Here is a 17,985-nt window from a genome sequence, read left to right on the forward strand (position 1 = left end):
AGCTTGCCCCGGGACCCCCCTAGAGGAGGTTAGGTCCACGGTGTTTACATGTTTATTTATACAATATGTGTGCTTATGCTAACATCATAAGACAAAAGTTGGTTCCGTGTTGTGTGTAGTGAGAACGCGCTAGAGTGGCCCAAGCCAAAGCTCGCTTAGGGCCCCCAAAAGTCTAGGGCCGGCCCTGATTAGCCAATATGAACAGTACAGGCAAATGTTAGTTATTCAACAGTAACCACATACTAACTGACCTGTGCTTGGTGACCTGCGTGTTGAGGGAGGAGACGTGCTGCTGGACGGTCTTCAGAGTCTGCTTGTTGTAAATCTCCACCATGTTGTGACGGTTCTGAAAACAAACATATTTCAGGATTAAGAAAGCAGAGCTGACAAGAGATAACAAGTGCTGGGATATATTTCAAGCTCAGTCACTGCTTTCTAAAACACACACAGTCATCTTCTTTTATTTATGTTAAATTGGTTTTTCTTTCAAGGTAAAAAGTTACTTGTTGCTGCCAGTTTTTGTTTAACCTGTGTTGGACTATGGAGATCTTTTGTATATGCATAGCTCAGAGTTTTAATACGGATCACACAGCTTATTATGCCTCCCTGAGGTTCATTCCAATTGTTAAGTTCTGTCTCATTACTATAAGATTACTCTTGTTCTGTTGGTCTTTGTCCCACACAATACCTTTTAGTTTTGCATTCTCAGGCTTTCTTTATGCTTTCATTTCATCTCTCCTTTTGTGTATTCTGTCTCTTTATCTGTGTGTTTTTGTCAGCCAGTTCTCTCTTGTAAAGTTAATTTCAATGGGCCTTACCTGGTTAAATATTTGAATTAGTGGTGTTAAGTACCTTCTGAAATTCCTCCAGGAAAAGGGGAACTACATAATGCAGACGTCAGTAGTGCAGTTACTGTGGCATATTCTTTCTCCCCTCTGGACTATTTATACGTTTGTCCTGTGTGTGTGTGTGTGTGTGTGTGTGTGTGTGTGTGTGTGTGTGTGTGTGTGTGTGTGTGTGTGTGTGTGTGTGTGTCCAACCTTGAACTTATTCTTCAGGTCGTTGCTGAACTGCTGGAACATGCTGCTCTGGTTCACAGCCAGGTTTGGTAAGTCGCAGTCCTCCTCCTCCATGTCTCCGTCTCCCCTCTCGGCCTCCCAGCAGTGACTGGAGCTCATTGTGTGGGAAGAAGACATCACGTGGCTCACCTCAGCGTCAGCAGACATCCCAGTGACTAAAGGTAACAGGCAGACACTGATCGGTTAGAGTGAACATCCCAACAAAATAAATATATATGATTTTAAATATACAGGTTGCAATCGGTGTGTTCTTCTAAAACCAAAAAAGAAGGCCAGGAAAACACAACTATTTTCAAAGAGCTTTTTTTGTCTACTCTACTATTGTTATATGTTGTATAATGTAACATCTAAAATTGTATTTTAAATGTAAGTATTACATCTTATTTTAAAACAGCTTTGTGATTTCTGGCAGTCTCAGAGAACACAGGACAACACGCCCAGAAGTATTTAGGGTACCTGTGCCATGAGTGCTTTTATTCACAGTCCTATTCTCTCTGATACACTTCTGTATTCTTTCCTTGATACCTTTGAAAGCATTATCCTTTGACTACATTCCCTTTCGTCTAAATTACCTGACCATGAGGTCTGGTTGAAACGATGAGGAAATATGTGTACCATCAAGAGGCCTTAACTTAATAACTAAGTTTCACAAAAATAACTTTGAGTGACTCATGTTTTTCAGGTTTGCATGTGCACTTATATTCGACAGACAAGACGCACTGATTCCTTAATAAAAGTTCCTCTACCAGGAAATGTAGGAAATGTTATTCCTGCCTGAAATAAAAAATAAATGTACTTTACAGCGGCTCACTGGCAGTCAAGAATACGTCTTACAGGACTTGAACAACTTCCTCGGTTTCATCCGAGGAGAACGCTGCCCTCTGATCCTGCTTTTTTTCTTCTCTTCCTTCTCATCTTCCTCAGAATCACTCGACGATGAGATGTGGCGCTTGCGACCTGGTCCTGTAAAAAGAACCATCTGTTATAACCAATGACCCGGTATACAACTGTTTCAGAACACAGGGGTTTCCTCTTAAGCAGACTCTCATTTGACCGTGGAGCCTCATTAGAGGGAACACATTACCATAACGACTATTACATTGCATTTAGCTGACACTTTTATCCAAAGCGACTTACAATAAGTGCATTCGACCAAGAAGATACAAACTAGAAGAAAACAGAAATTGCTCGAAGTTGAGTCTGCTGTCCTGATGTCAATGGGGAGCTCATTCCAACATTTTGGAGCCAGGATAGCAAACCGATGTGTTTTTGTTGATGGAAACTTGGGTCCCCCTCGCAGTGAGGGTGCAGCGAGCCGTTTGGCTGATGCAGAGCAGAGTGCACATACTGGGGTGTATGGTTTAACCATATCCTGGATGTAGGAAGGGCCAGAACCATTCACAGCATGGTACACAAGTACCAGTGTCTTGAAGTGGAGCAGTTAGTGGAAGCCAGTGAAGGGAGCGGAGGAGCGGTGTGGTGTGGGAGAATTTAGGAAGGTTGAAGACCAGACGAGCTGCTGCATTCTGGATAAGCTGCAGAGGTCGGAGGGCACATGCAGGTAGACCAGCCAGATAGTCTAGGCGTGAGATGACCTGGACCTGAAGCTGCATCGCTTTCTGGGTCAGGAGGGGACGTATCCTCTATTTAATAAGATGTCATTTTATACTGAATTAAAACGTTGGCGTTTACGCGTGGGGGGGACCTAGCTGAGAGGTTAGTATGTAGCAACTGGATAATACAACAAAAAGTTAAACACAAATGGTATTTTACCTGAGATACGAAGCTGCTCAGAGTTTCGTTCTCGGTCTGAAGATGGTGTTTTCTGTCAGGATGGACAGTAATGCAAAAGCCATTTGTTAAACTGGTTAAAACTATTCAAAATCACAATAGCAGTCAGTGGACTTTCATTGCTGTTATCAGTGAGTCCATGTATCCATCTAATTAGAATCAAGCGATCATAAAACATGAAGTGTGGTAAAGCAATACCTCTCTTTTATGAGACACAGCCAGGCTGTCATCGGGGCTCTCCTTAACTCGGCTGGTGAGTACTGATGACTTAGTGGACGACTGGCTGGAAACCCAGGATACTGAAGACATTTTACTGAAGCCATAACGGCTGCTGACGGTGACTTCAGGGATCGTAGACTGAGGAGGAGAAGACATGGGGGGCTTCTCCTGCTCGAGGAAGGTGGATGTCAACAGGGGCCGAGCGGACGGAGACAAAGGCGATGGAGGCGCTGAGTGCAGACTCTGCTGGATTGAACTTATCTGGAAACAAATAAAAGAATGAAGAGGGACAGAAAGTGATGAGAAAATGATGGACAAGAAGGAGTATGGACACTCACTTAGTGGGTGTCTAATCACCATGGCTGTCAGAGATCAGGGACAGAACAGACATTTCCAGCAACGCATTAAGAGGCACAGATGAAGTGTTGCAGTGCTATTATCCGCTCTGTCTGGAGTTAAATAGGTCCTTTTAATCATGCAACTTAATCATTCGGATCATCATGTGCAATTCCACCATTTGATCCTTAATTACTTAATGTATTTATCTGGGGAAGTTGAAACTCTTAAATAGCCACTTCAGACTAATGGTTACACACATCCACCCCCTGAGAGCGGCTGTCAGTTCTCTAAGCAATGCTTAGGTCATAGTCATACTCACTTGAATTCTTGGTTTTGAAGGCCTCAAGCTATGTAATAATTCACACCTCCATTCAAGTCACTCTCGTGAATCTCACGTGACTGTGGCATAACGTAAATAACTTCTATGTAGTGTAAAGGTGTGTCTTTGAATCACTCCAAGATGTTAACTACCAAGAAAACCCAGCAGTCATCGCAACTGATGAATAAGACGTTTGTAGTTGAAATTCTGAAAAGATAATAAGTCCAGTTGAGAATGACTTATAGTACATTTTCTTTGCTACACTGCGCAGCTACTGTTTATATCATTTGGGTGAAAGTGAGAATGTGGTATTATGCCACGTTAAAAATGTAATTGTCAACTTGAACACGAAATACATATACGGCCATGTGACCTCCATAAGGTGTCAGAGAGGTGCTGTTTTACCTCTGCTGCACGAGGTCCAATGGGGAAACCTGCAGCGGGGGTTTGACCTTTGGTTGTTTGACCTTTGGTTGTTTGACCTTTGCGGCTGAGTGAAGAGAGAGAGCGTACAGACTGGACCGAGTGAGTCTTGGATGATCTGTGCTTCTTATCCACGCTGCAGAAAGAGGAGAGCCTGAAGGTCCCTTTACTGCTGAGTGTAGAGCGAGGTTTGGGAAGCAGCAGGATTGGCGAGGGGGTGTCCTCGCAGGGAGGCTCAGGGGAGGCAGGGAGTGGGGATCCCAACGGGGTGAGGAGAGGGGAGCAGGTCAAACCGAAGGTTGGGGCTGACCTCTCGGCAGCTGTGAGGGACCAAAGTAAACACAGATGTTCAAGCAGCTGGCCTCAGAAGTTGGACAGAGAGTATAAGGTCAATATATACATGCTTTTCTTCATATCAATTTACAGTTAAAAGGTTGGAGAGCAATACGGTCATTTATGTAACTGTTTTAAATCTTTCTCTATAAAGATAAAAGTACAAATTCCTCTAGTGGGAACATCTTCCAGTACACACATTATGTTTTGCACATTTTTCAGAGCTTAACACAAAATATCTCATGACTGAAACAGGCAAAGCAAATCTCTTAAATACAATAGGTGCAAAACGTTGGGGTTTTGGGTCAGAAATATTTTTAAATATGTGTTCGGACCTTCAGAAATTCAAATCTGTCTTCTTGTCTTAAAATGTAAACTGATTTTTCTTTTCTTTTTTGACCACAGGGCTTAACTTTAAGGCCACATGGGGACTTAACTGAGACGAAGTCAGCCCCCCCCCCACCAGGTGAATCATCTCCAAAGGTTTGAGCTGGTTAAGGAAACATGCAGCATGGCTACACTGAGTGAAAACCAAACACTATATAGCTATACAATACTTAAATAAAGGGAAACTAGTTCCAGAAGTATCAGTAATATATGGCTACTGTGATGGAGTTAGCTTATCATTTGAATCACTATGACACAGGCTGATGTCAAATGACTGTTATCTAACTTTTGGTGAGTAACTTTCCACTCTTACATCTCATCCTCTCGATCAGAGGAGGGGACGGACAGAAAGAGGTCTGGCGGGCCGCCCAGGAATCCTTCACTCCATTCATCTGATCTTTGGCATGGGCGTAATCTTTCTTGTTAAACTTCGGAGTTTCCGGAAGAACATTCTTAGGCCGCAACTCCTGAAAAGCAAAGTGTCTCTGTTATATGTCAACAAGCATGAAAGCCATTCTGAACCACAATGTGAATGTTCAAGTTCAAGACTGTGGCTTATTCGCAGCTTCAGAGTTAAAAAGTAACATCTTGATATTTTTCACCATTTGCTATACATAAAAATATACAGCTATGTGCTTACATTTGAGTTGAAACAGCTTTTGGAATGTTTTTAATGCTTTTACTAGCAATTGATGAAAAATGTAAAGCATGTTTTTATTTATATAGCCTTATACTTTTCAAAAAGCACGCTGAAATTACTCAAATAGAGCTGGGCTCCCACCTTCGAACCAGATGGCTTTTTCAGATCTGACTGCTTGTTGCTGTCCAGTCTCTGGTGTGTATCTGTGGATTGCTCAGAGGAGGTGTTTTTTCTCTTCTTCACCTCTGGAACCTCTAAACGGCTCTTCTCCACCTTCCCCTGCTGGCCTTCAATATGTTTCTGTTGGCAGAAAACCCAAAAAGGGATGGGAAATATTCTGCAACAGTCTACTATTAATGCAGCGCCATCAGGCTAAACAGATTTGTTAAGCCTACAGATCTCAGAGTAGTGTGAGAGTACGTCTGTGTGGATTTCTGAAAAAAAAGATTGCCCGTGGCCGAACCTTTCTTGGTCATTGTCTGCCAATATACTAATTGTGTTCAGGCCCTTTTTATTTTCCTGCCAGTGTATTACTTTCTTTCAAAAACACAAGCTCTAACTTTAAGATGCCTGGAGAACAGCTACATCCGTCTGCGTTCACTTTGAGTGCTAACGTGACTCTTGAATCATTCTAGAAAGATAGATGCCTCCTTACACATGTCCACTAGATATATTTGCTAGGGCTTTAATCAAATACAAATTAAAGTCACATAAAGCAAAGAGTTACCATGTGGTAATACAAATATGATTTCATATATATACTGTATATTCAGACAGGTGCTTTATGCCATGCAAAATAGATATAGCTTGATCACAACATGACACATCAACCCAACGACCTCTACCTTGGAATTGGGTGGCTGCAGTGCCAAGAGCTCCGACTCTGATTCGCTGCTTTCTGGCTTCCTGTAGCTTTTGGTTGGTTGTTTGCTGGCAGTCCTTTTCTTCTTCACTTGGGCAGCGTTGTGGGTTTTCTCAGCTTTCTCCAGATGATTAGTGGAGGAGTACTATTATTATGGGAACAAAGACAGTATGATTTCAGTCTATTTGCAACAGCACTCTAATTAACTGCCTTCTTTCTAAAATACATTTACATTAGGTGCAAAACAGTCGACTGTGTGCTCCCAATGGCTCCTGGTGGTTTTGCTTGTGTGCGTGGGATGAGGAACAACTTTATGCATCTATTACTACTACTTCTACTACTACAACTACAAAATGTTTGTTAGTATTTTCACATATTTTCCTTTAAAAAAGTAACACCTAGCATGTGTTTGTTAAGGATAAAACACCAAATATTGAAACAAATGTCTTATCAATGTTACTGGGTAACAAGGGATGTAACTGCTTAGACTGGATCAAAGATGGGCTCATTAATGGATGTATTATTTGGAGTTAAGACGTAGGCTTCATTGTAATGCCTAACGAGTTTAATACTACTGGTCTGTTGCATTCCTTTAATTAACAAGATTCCAAACTGGCAATTGATTTTGGCAGATCCACAATACTTGGAAATCAAATGTTCTGATCAGGTCAAACCTAGTCACACGCATTACTCTATTAGAACACAAATGATGTTATTTGTTCAGTAATATTTCAAAAGAGGATGAAATGTACTAAATGTGAAAATGGAAATGAAAGTAATATATATGGAAATGTGTTTGCCTCGGGAGACAGAGGTTTCTCTGCCTCTGACTGGCTGTCATCAGTGTCTGGATCCCTGTAGCTCTTGGTAGAGATGGCTGCAGTTCTCCTGGGCCTCCTGCCTGCTGCTTGAGCTCTGCTGGGTGCTGCTGCTGCTACTGCTGCTTCGGGTGCTGCTGCTACTGCTTCAGGTGCTGCTGCTGATGCTTTGGGTGCTGCTGCTGCTGCTTTGGGTGCTGCTGCTGCTTTGGGTGCTGCTGCTGCTGCTTTGGGTGCTGCTGCTGCTTTGGGTGCTGCTGCTGCTGCTTTGGGTGCTGCTGCTGCTGCTTTGGGTGCTGCTGCTGCTGCTAGAGGCTTCGATGTCTTTTTCCGCTGCTCCACTCTCTTGATAACCTCAGGCTTCTGCTGATTAAACAACAATGGCATACTGTGGCTGAAAGGGATAGTGCATGACTTGATTGAATGCTAGTTGCTGCCAAATCCTACACAATGTACCTTTGAAAACCGAATCAAAAACAATACTGGCTTACCTTTTTCAGTTTGGAAGTGCCCTTGACAGGTTGTTTAGAGGGTAGGGGTAAACCTGGTGATTCATCTGTAATGAAAGAAAACCCTTTTTATATGAAAATACTCATTCTAAAAAGTGGAAAACATATACAAAGTCTTCAAATATTAAAAGTTAGTCTTAATGTAATAAATTCCAAGTTAAGAGCAGCGTGAATGTGTGGCTGTAAAGGCCTACATGGAGTATGAAGAGACACCGCTTTAGGTTTGACCGGCGCCTGCCTGGAGTATGTGGTAACTTTGGGTTTGGGTTTCCGGTTTGATTCCTTTAGCCAGCTAACATCTGTCGTGGCATAGTCAGTGTCGGTGTCACTGAACAGATGCTTCTTAACATGGCGCTTCTGCTGCAACACACAAGGTGGTGGAAGACAGGGAGAATGATAGAAATAGAGAGAGAGAGACAGGGAGGAAGAACGTTTGTTGGCAAGCCCACGGTGTATTTCAATTTTGTGATTACCGCAGAAATATTTGCCTAAAAAGAAGTGTAAAGGTATACAATCACAAATAAACCAAGCATGTCGTGTCTCTACCATCAACTTTTTATAGCTAATATAATATACTAATACTACAGTAAAATGAAAGTATACTTTTGCCACAGGTTCTGCTTTCTTGGTTGTACTGGGCAGTGCTGATGAGTCCTGGATGCCACTGTCAATAGATATTGGGAATATAAATGAGACAGTTGTTAATAACAAATCTTAACTGTAGCACGAGTCCATTCTCATCTGGCAGACCTACCTCCTTGATATGAAAGACGTGCTGGAGAGGGTTTTGTTATTTCCCTAAAGAACAATAACAAGGACTTTAAGCATTAAAGTGACAAGTACCCAGATATACTGGATGCATTATATCTGGGTTCAACTGACGGTTGATGCAGGTTTTTCAAGATATCAAATAATTAACATGAATCATTTGTTTACCCCAGCACTCAATGGTGCATCAGTGTTGAATGCAAAAACATCCTTTCTGTGCAACACAAAAAAAGGCATTATTACATTCTTAAATGCACTGAAAGCCACAGAAATGACTTAATGTATCTAAAGTATTGAATCAAATTACCGAGTAGTATTTGTTGTGGTTTTGCTGTGGGACTTCATGAGGCTTACAGTTCCAGACTCGTCCTTCTATAGTAGATAAAGATCATCTTTATTCAATCAAGCAGCACTTAATGGAACTCCTCACCATTGATGAAGTAATGATCCCTTACTTTAGCAGTCAATAACCAGCTCATATTGAAGATAGGCCTGTAACAAAAACACATTCCATAAGCAGCAAAGTTATGACAGTGATTTGTTCATTTAATTAACCCTAGATAACAAACTGTCCTTCACTGCAAACATCGCTGCTGCAGATACACGCTTTACAACATCAGGAGGATACTAGGGGTGTAACGGTATCTGCCCTTCGGTTCGGTACACGTGTGTACTGAAGTGAAGGGCAGATATAACGAATATAACGTTAAACGTAAAAAATTGAGAAAGTGAACAACTTTTTGGAAGTAATCTCAGGTGCTGCGTCGCAGCATTCAGAGTAATTTGCTCACATTGGGTTCAACGCGTCATAGAGCGACCAAGTCATTTCATTGGACAAGAGGCATACTATGAGAGCTGGTCACAGGGATGCGTTCAAATGTAGTCAGTAATTTGAGGAACTGTTGAAATGGCGAACGCAGAGAAAGTTGAGCTCGAAAATCCTCCAGCATCATTGAAGTCTCCGGTTTGGGAACATTTTGGTTTCGCAGTTACTTACAAGGATGACTGACAAAGACAGGTGGACCGAACCAAAGCTGTTTGTCGGCATTGTTCAACTAAAATTGGTTAAACGGCTGGCAATACATCAAATTTGCACACTCATTTGAAAAGGCATCACCCGAACGTGAATATCACCGGTACCAAAAGAAAAAAGACTGAAGTGCAAACCCAACTCCCGCTAGTATTTAAGCCTCCATCACTCGCAAAAAGTTCAGACCGAGCCAAAGCTATTACAAACGCCAAATATCCTTATGTTGCCATATTAGCAAAGCGCTACTTGGCTGTATCTGCTACCTCTGTCCCTAGCGAGAGGGTGTTCTCCACAGCAGGAGACATTAGTGCCAGCAGATCTGCCCTTTCAGCAAGCAATGTGGACAAGTTAAAAAAAAAAATTTAAAAACATGAAAATACAATGACAAGCAAGTCATAATGTCAAACTGGCTGCTTAGGTACTAGTACAGTCCAGTTCAAATACAGATTATTTCAGTTCATCGAAATGCTGCACCTTAATGTTTATTTTATTATATTTTGTATTTATTTGAGTGAATACATTATTCACAGTTTAATAATAATAAAAAAATATATATATATATTTTATGTTTTGTGATAATGTAATGTAATGTAATGTAAAGTAATTTAAAAAAATGAAATGTACCTGTTGACAACAGAAGGGATCCAGCTCTTAGGGATTGTTGCTGCAGTTTCTTTTACTGAAGATTTGGGGGTCATCTCATAACGGCTAGAGATGAGCTTCACCATGCTGCCTGTGACCTCTGCATCCCTCTGCATGGAAACAGTAGGTGTGAGATCACAATACACTACATTAGAACAAACAGCAAACTTACACAGAATGTATACCTTCTCTTTGCTTGAAAGGGCGTTACTGGTTTTATCCTTAACATTCGATGGATCTCTCTTCTGCACAGCTTTGGCTGTGGAGGCCTTGATCGGAGCCTTGGCTGGAGCTTTGACTGGAGCGGCATCTTCCTGCAAGGACATCTGGTGTTTGCTCTTCCCTTTGGCCAGGCTATTTTTGTGGGCCTGCTGCTCTTTGGGACCACACAGCGTTGAAGCACTCGGGTCTGCAGTGCGTCTGCCTTTGGCATGGTCTTTAATATCAGACATCTTCCTCTGTGCAGGCTCCTGTGGTGCAGGGTCCTGGTTACTCTCCCCGAGGACCTGCTGCAGGCGCTGGGTAAGTTCACTATGGAGCTGCTTTTGGCTGTGTTTGTCTGAAACCGAAAACCTCTGAGCTGAGGAGGGGCGGTCCTGCTGCTGTGCCAAACTTGAACGAGGCTCTAAAGAGAAGAAATCATTTAATATAATTGCTTCAAAAACAAAAAAAACATTTGATGACTTTTTGTGTACTTGCTAATATGTGTGTAACTAGATATGCAAAACATTTGGTTTCTTGTAGATAGTCAAGATATTTCAGGACTTACCACTTCTTGGCAGATAATTTATTTTCTGTGTTGGCATCATTAGCATTTCAGAAACGGAGAGTTTGCTCCAGTTAAGGGATCTGCAATTTGAACAAATAAATGTTAATGTACACTCTATACAAACATACTGTATAAAGCCCACATATAAACAACATTACCATTCAGAGCATCACATTCTCTGATAGCAGTATAAATATAATTAAAATAACAGTATGGAGGACTTTTACAGTTCTTACAGGTTTTTCCCAGTTTTGGGTTGGCTGTCAGGAACAAAATTAGGATCTGTAAGCAAAAAGATCAATGGTGGGTTCAAGAATCTTGGTAGAACAACAATATTTGTATTTCCTGGCTAAGCTAACGTCTAGGTCAGTATAGCATTTCATACCAAGAGACTGCTCTTCTCCCTGTCCAGCTAGAACCATTTCAACTGCTTTTGCCAGTGGTATGTTCTGTAGGACAAGGAAAGACAACAAATGTAGGAGAGTGATAATAGTTTGCACCATATCAGAAGAGGGATTATGTTTGAAAAGCAGGTTAGCACTAATACTCTTAAACATTCATTTGGTATTTTACCTTTTTGTGTAAATCCAATCCAACATTGTTCTTCATGGAAAGTTTGGAAGCTCTGCTCTGTTGAGATGATTCACTCTGAAACAGACCAGAGGAAATTAAAAAGAAAATCACATTTTGGGCTTGCATGGAGAATATTCAGGACGTGCCATACCTGCTTTGTCATGCCACCTGTTGCTGTTATTGTACTGTTAGGTGTTGTGCCATTACTGGAGGTCTTAGCAGTTGTCCAGAGCTCTCCGAGGTAAGAGTCACCTTTCCTGTCACACGAACGAACCATCTCCAGAGACGGCTTCCCTTTACCCTTGACGGAAGTGTCTAAAAGGTAGGGGGGGAAAAGATCAATGTCCTGGAGCTGAATTGACAAACCTTGCTTTAACATTTTGTGGACAAACACAACGTAAGAAATAGAGAATGAAAGCATCTTTCTTTGATTTAACATCACCTATCACTAGATGTGACCTAAGAGGATCTTTTATGACTGTCTCATGCATAGCTGTTAAATCTTACAACCTTGATCACATGTCACTGCTAATTCGTCTTTGACATGAAAAAGCTCAAAAGGCCCTGTAATAAGAAACATGTGATGACAAAGTTTAGGATTGGATATATAATGCAAAATAAATGTTTACATGTTGTACTATTAACTCTACTTTCATCAAAAACAAAAAAATGTATATCAACAATTTACAATTCCATTTGAATCGTTTTAAAGTATGTCAACTTTTAACTTTCAAGACATTTCAGGACCATTCCATCAACTGGTGTGAAAGCAATTCAGGACAATATTTGTTGACACATACTTGATGACAGGACCGCAGAGAGGGACTTAGCATCATGCACACTTCCTCCTGCACCACTGCAGATGAAGGTGGTCGACTCTGAAAACCTCCTCCTGGTAGGAGTCACAAGCTGGAAGAAAAAAATAAAAGAATATTAAAATAAAACACATGAAAGATAACAGGAATACTAAAAGAATGAAAATAAGGAAATACTGCCATCAATATGAATAGAAGGTCTAGGATAGCGGCCAGCCAAAGGATTGGTTCCCTTGCTTTCTACGCCCCCTACTGGCCTTGACTGATAGTTTTTAAGGCTGAAGATCCACAGAACCTCAACCAATAATTACACTTTTGGTAATATGCCTTCTTTTTATGTGGCTTTATAGTAAAGGATGGTAGAAATGTGGTCCAAATGTAATTTGTAACTACTCTACCATCCTATTTGTCATCTTAAGTATCCTTATATTTATTTTCCAAAAAAAACAAATGGTGAGTAATCTTCTGAAGGCAGAAGAACATAGCGGTGTTATTTTGTGTACTTTGACATAAAATTAAATCCTTCTATACAAAAAAGTGTAATAACTGGAAAAATACAGTTTCATCTAAACATCAGTTTAATTTTCCTGGGCCAATCAGAAGATAATATAATAGTAACTATTTTCAGAACCTGGAAAGCCTGTTTTCTATCTTTATGAGCTCAGTGAACTGAATGTGATTGTCTTGGACAAACCTCTATGTTTTTAAGTACCAAAAAAAGTAAAAAACTGTTTCACCTGTAAAGGTGCAGCTGGGGTCGGTAAGTAAGGAGCAGTGTTTTTCTCACTTTCACCAAGAGACATCTGACTCTCTGGAACAACCTGCATGGAGAGCAGCATGCAGACACACACAAATGCATCAAAGCTGTCATGCTGCTTTGCACATTGTATAACGACAATTTGATCGACATTGATCACAAAAAACACATAATATGCAGAATATAGTTTAGACCACATAAGCAGTCGCCCCAGCTGTCTCCAGTTAAATACATCGTGACTTCTGTATGTCCACAGCATTATGATAACAGACGACTGTTTACCTGGGAGATGCTATCTTCCATTTGTATTTTAACCGTAGTGTTGACTACAGATATGCCTGACTTCCCCACAAATCCCTGCAAGGGAAACACGGTTGTTAATACATACTGCCAACACACTACACTTTTACTGTTTTGTGTTTTGGTGTCAAAGAAAGCAGAATATTCCTATTCACATTGTGGCCAATGAGATGGAGTAAACAAGCCGTGACTTACTGCGCTCTTGCTGTGTCCATAAACCGTACGAGCAGCCTGCAGGATGTCCAGGGAGGAGCTGAAGTGGATGGTGAGGCTGGAGCCCTCCACCGCACCCACGACCACCACCTCCGACAACTTCAAATGCAGGACTTTTCTCTTGCCCTCCTCTGGAATAAAAATACACACAGACATACTCAACTCTCACACACACACATATGTAAGACATTTGCAGTCAAATCAAAATCAAAAGGTGATGTCATCTTCCTAAAGTTTTGTGCTTTTAAATAATCTATTAAGCTTATTTAGTTTCTATCAATTTACTTCATGAATGAAAATACTATGGTTTAAGAATCTAGGAATCATTGAATATCATAATACAAATCAGATGTATTGACTATCTGGGTAAGTAAATAAATATGTAGAGTTTGTGCTTTGATTACCTTTAACAGTGTAGCTTTGGACTTCATTCTCATTGATACATATTGTTTCCCACTGGCTCTCCTGCATGAAGAGGACATATGTTCCTGTTAGGCTTTAACACGTATACTTAGGGCTGCTCAATTAATCATATTTTAATCCCGATTACGACTATGGCTTGCAACGATTACGAAAACAATGTAATCGAAATAAAACGATTTTTTTTTTTATTATTACTTTGTTTTTGGTTGTTATAATATATATACGGTATATATATATATTTTTTTTTCAGTTGAATTATACTTGAAGTTCAGGGTAATCAACTGTTAAAAACATACGGTTCACATTTTTTTTCTCCAATAAATTGATGTTTTCAAAGTCAATGAATAATCGCATTTAATAATCGCAATTACAATTATTGACCCAAATAATCTAGATTATGATTTTTGCCATAATCGAGCAGCCCTACGTACACTGTCCATTTAGTGTTGATTCTGTAAATGTTGCCGTTTTTGATCATCACTTTCAGGAATTCTTGTGAGGTACCTGTGCTTCTTCATCACCCAAAGAGAAGTAGAAGGAAATGCTGTGGCTGTCCAGGTTGAAGTCGATCCAAAATTCTTCAAGCTTCTCATCAGCAGGCATCATTAGCTGACAACATAAACACAACCCTATCAACACATCTGTGAATACACTTAGGACTACATTGTAAAAGAAAGGTTAATGACACCAAGAAGGCAAACGTGGACAGACAAATTCTGTTATTGTTTTCTATTATTTTTCTGATTCTGGTGATACTTACCTCATTCTTGTCCAAATAGACCTCCAAACAGGGATAGGAATACACTCTGTAGTAGAAAGAGACAAATATTATTCAAATGTGAATCTGACACTGCATGTCTTCCCTAACTTCGTTCTGTCAAGGTTCACCAAATACTGTTTGTATTTAGAGGTTAATGATAAAGTTAAAAAGGAACAGAATTAGAAAATGGCTTATTCTATGGGTAAATGATATCACTGAGTTAAGAGGAAGACATCTTTTTCATTCTCTCACTGTGCTAGAGTAAAGGGTATGAAATAACAGATCAATTACATTATTCCTATCTCTAATGGTCTTTGGAGTTACTGAGCTCTGGGATTCCTATACCTTCTCCTGTCTCCCTGCATCCCATTCACCAAGTTCAGAAACTTGCGACAATCCTGAAATCACACAATCTTATATTAAAATTCTGTGTAGCTGAACTCCTGTTGTAATATTATACGAAATAATTCCCACTCATGATTGTAAATGCAAATGAGAGTCAAAGGTGATAAATTGCTTTTACCGTCTCAAACTCAGAATCCTGGATTTTGACAAAAGCACTGGCAACATGCTCCATGCTGAACCATCGATTAGTCAGCTCCTTCCTCTGGCCAGGAGTAGCCATTCTGCACAATGACTCCATCAGGGCTGTCTGCAGGTCGTAATCTGACAAAAACAAACTGCGTTGTACATTTGTTGTGTCTATGTATGGTCCAGAGTTTCGAGCGATGATACTATGCATAACTCCTACTTACCACCTCCCTTCAATATCTGACCAGCCAGCTTGGTCCTGTCAAAATATAATGAACAAGTAAACATTTGAGTGTTATAGTGAAAAAAGAGCAAAAATGAATGATACTCCCAATACATACATGATATCTGAGGCATCCTGAGACGTAAGGATCTTCCTCTCTTTCTTAAACTCCACAGGGATCTTGTCCAGAATTAAGTTGAATTTGCGGATTGCCTGTCAGAACATTGTAAGCAAGTTGATTTACGAGCAAATACATGACCCACAGTTGTAATGCTCTTCCAAATACCTGGTTATTGGAAAACATTTCAAACCTCTTTTTGGATCAGGATGTAGATTCTGGGGTCTACTGCCAATTCACCAACAGGATACAGAAAGGACTCTGTGATTTGATGTGTTCCTGCAAAAAAACAAGGGGGGACAGCCATACTGTGAATAGAGATACAGCTAAATATGTTACTTACTAACTGTCATCATGAACGTTGTTGGGTATACTATAGAATACAATGACTTCAATATTAAACTAATGAATAATAAACCTTTTAAACATTTAATAATACAAGTAGAATATACTACACATGGCTCATTGAACTGACAAAACAAGATATTTTACAAATGTACAAACGTACCCTCTTTGCAGGCTTCATGAACAACCTGTAACAGAGAAAAAATAAATCAGTTTAACATTATGGACACTAACATGAGTGGTATATTGTTCTGTAATACAAAGTATGTTTTACTGTAACAAATCAGCTCACCAACAAGGCATCAAAGAAGTCCTCAGAGAGGTTGAACAAGGTCTCATCCCACTTTGGGCCACACTGGATCCATAGTTGCCTGCATTTCTCAAACCACTGCACCATGTGCACAAAACAGGTTTAATATACACCTGACTAAAGCAATAGCTCATACAGCACTAACAGTGTGAGTCTGTATTTTATCGTTCACTTATCTTTTTGATCAGGCCTTGAGCGATTATTCCTGACAGTCCCTGACGACCACCAGGTCGTTTTAGGTTTTTCCCACACTTGTAGAGGATAGTGAGACCCAAACTGGCTGACTTTGAATCGTTTTCATCCAAACTCTACATAAACAATATAGATGTGGTTACATTAAACAAACAGACAACATATCACCATGGCATGTTAGTGAGTGTGCTGGGCTACATCTTACCCTGCTGACAAGCTTATCCAACTTGGTGAGAAACTGTTGGGAACATTTTATGGTGGTCCCCTCACCAATGTTCCTTTGCAAGAATAAATTCAGGGCTTGGACTTGCCCACTCTTCAACACCTCATCAACGACTTTCTCTAACTGCACATGAAAAGGGTTCATCAACGATTACTTTACACCACTACGTGCAACAACAACTATTTAAGTGACATTGCGTGAAGTGATATGGATGTTGACAAGCTTTTTTAAAGTTTTCCATTCCCACCTGAGTGTCCTGCGCCGGTGCCATGTTGTCTTCCGAGATAGAGCTACTGCAACCTGACCTCTGCTGTCTTCAGAAACACTGTAAAGATACACCATCAGCATCAAGCTGTCAATAATAACGCCAGGATTGTACTTATTGTACATAACTGTAATTTTTGAACTAGTAAGTCGTATCTATGAAACTCCATGGACAGTAATAACAATCTATTACCAGCTAAGAACGAGTGACTTTGGAAACTCAACCGAGCTGATATGAAAGTGAACAGTTAGCTAAAGGTTGACTAGCTTACATTATTTACAGTTGTTCAATGCTAGTAAGTAACGTAAACCTACACAAGCTATTTAACTACTGTTTACAGACGTTTTCCATAAGCTATACCACTATGACGTTTACCATACTGTCCTAATGGTGGCTACACGACTCAATAGTTTGCTCTGGGAAAGTATAATCTAAAGATACCTGCGGCTAATGCTACTAGCTAATATAACATCTCCTAGCTAACGCTCGTTGCCATCGTTAACGTTCTGCGGGCATTGAATAATTAAGTTATTTGATTTATCTCGTAACGTAACCTACCGTTATGTCAAATGTCGCCAAGTAACATAACTTAATGACTATTTATCTTTATTTGTTTGACAGTTTTGATAGCTCCATCGCAAAACGCGCGAATATTTTTACATTTGTCGCGCATGCGCGAGAAAGGTCGCCCAGCAGTCACCTCTACAGTTCGTCAAGTTGTGTGTGTACCTTGTGTGTCGAGGATGACTTTCATAAAACATAACGGTATTTTGGTAGGGAAAGTGTACTCAAAATTAAATGACACTGTTTATTTATAATATTCAAACATTTTGTATTGATCCATCAATAAACAATATTATTTATTATTTTACCCCTAATTTTAAATTGATACGATTTAATTTTTGAAATGACTAAACTTATATTTAATTTAAACAATCATTTATCAGCGTTGTCAACACCTATAACATTTAAAACCTGTAATAAAAACATAAACAACACTATGTATGCT

The 17,985-nt window shown here is 40.1% G+C and overlaps 1 protein-coding gene across 1 annotated transcript; it reads right to left on the minus strand.

Annotated features, from left to right (window-relative positions):
* Window positions 1-251: 251 nt before the first annotated feature.
* Window positions 252-7,340, minus strand: LOC104947762 (uncharacterized; the record flags this gene model as incomplete). Its single annotated transcript, XM_010773853.1, has 10 exons — window positions 7,193-7,340; window positions 6,376-6,537; window positions 5,672-5,830; window positions 5,204-5,357; window positions 4,153-4,490; window positions 3,069-3,350; window positions 2,853-2,904; window positions 1,914-2,042; window positions 1,041-1,234; window positions 252-346 (listed from the first exon to the last, which is right to left on the minus strand). Coding segments are annotated over exons 4-10 (1,169 nt in total), but the record flags the coding sequence as incomplete, so codon positions are not given.
* Window positions 7,341-17,985: the final 10,645 nt, after the last annotated feature.

The sequence above is a fragment of the Notothenia coriiceps genome, unplaced genomic scaffold, assembly GCF_000735185.1.
Source record: "Notothenia coriiceps isolate Sejong01 unplaced genomic scaffold, NC01 NC01_scaffold00013000, whole genome shotgun sequence".
In the NCBI taxonomy this organism is placed as follows: Eukaryota; Metazoa; Chordata; class Actinopteri; order Perciformes; family Nototheniidae; genus Notothenia; species Notothenia coriiceps.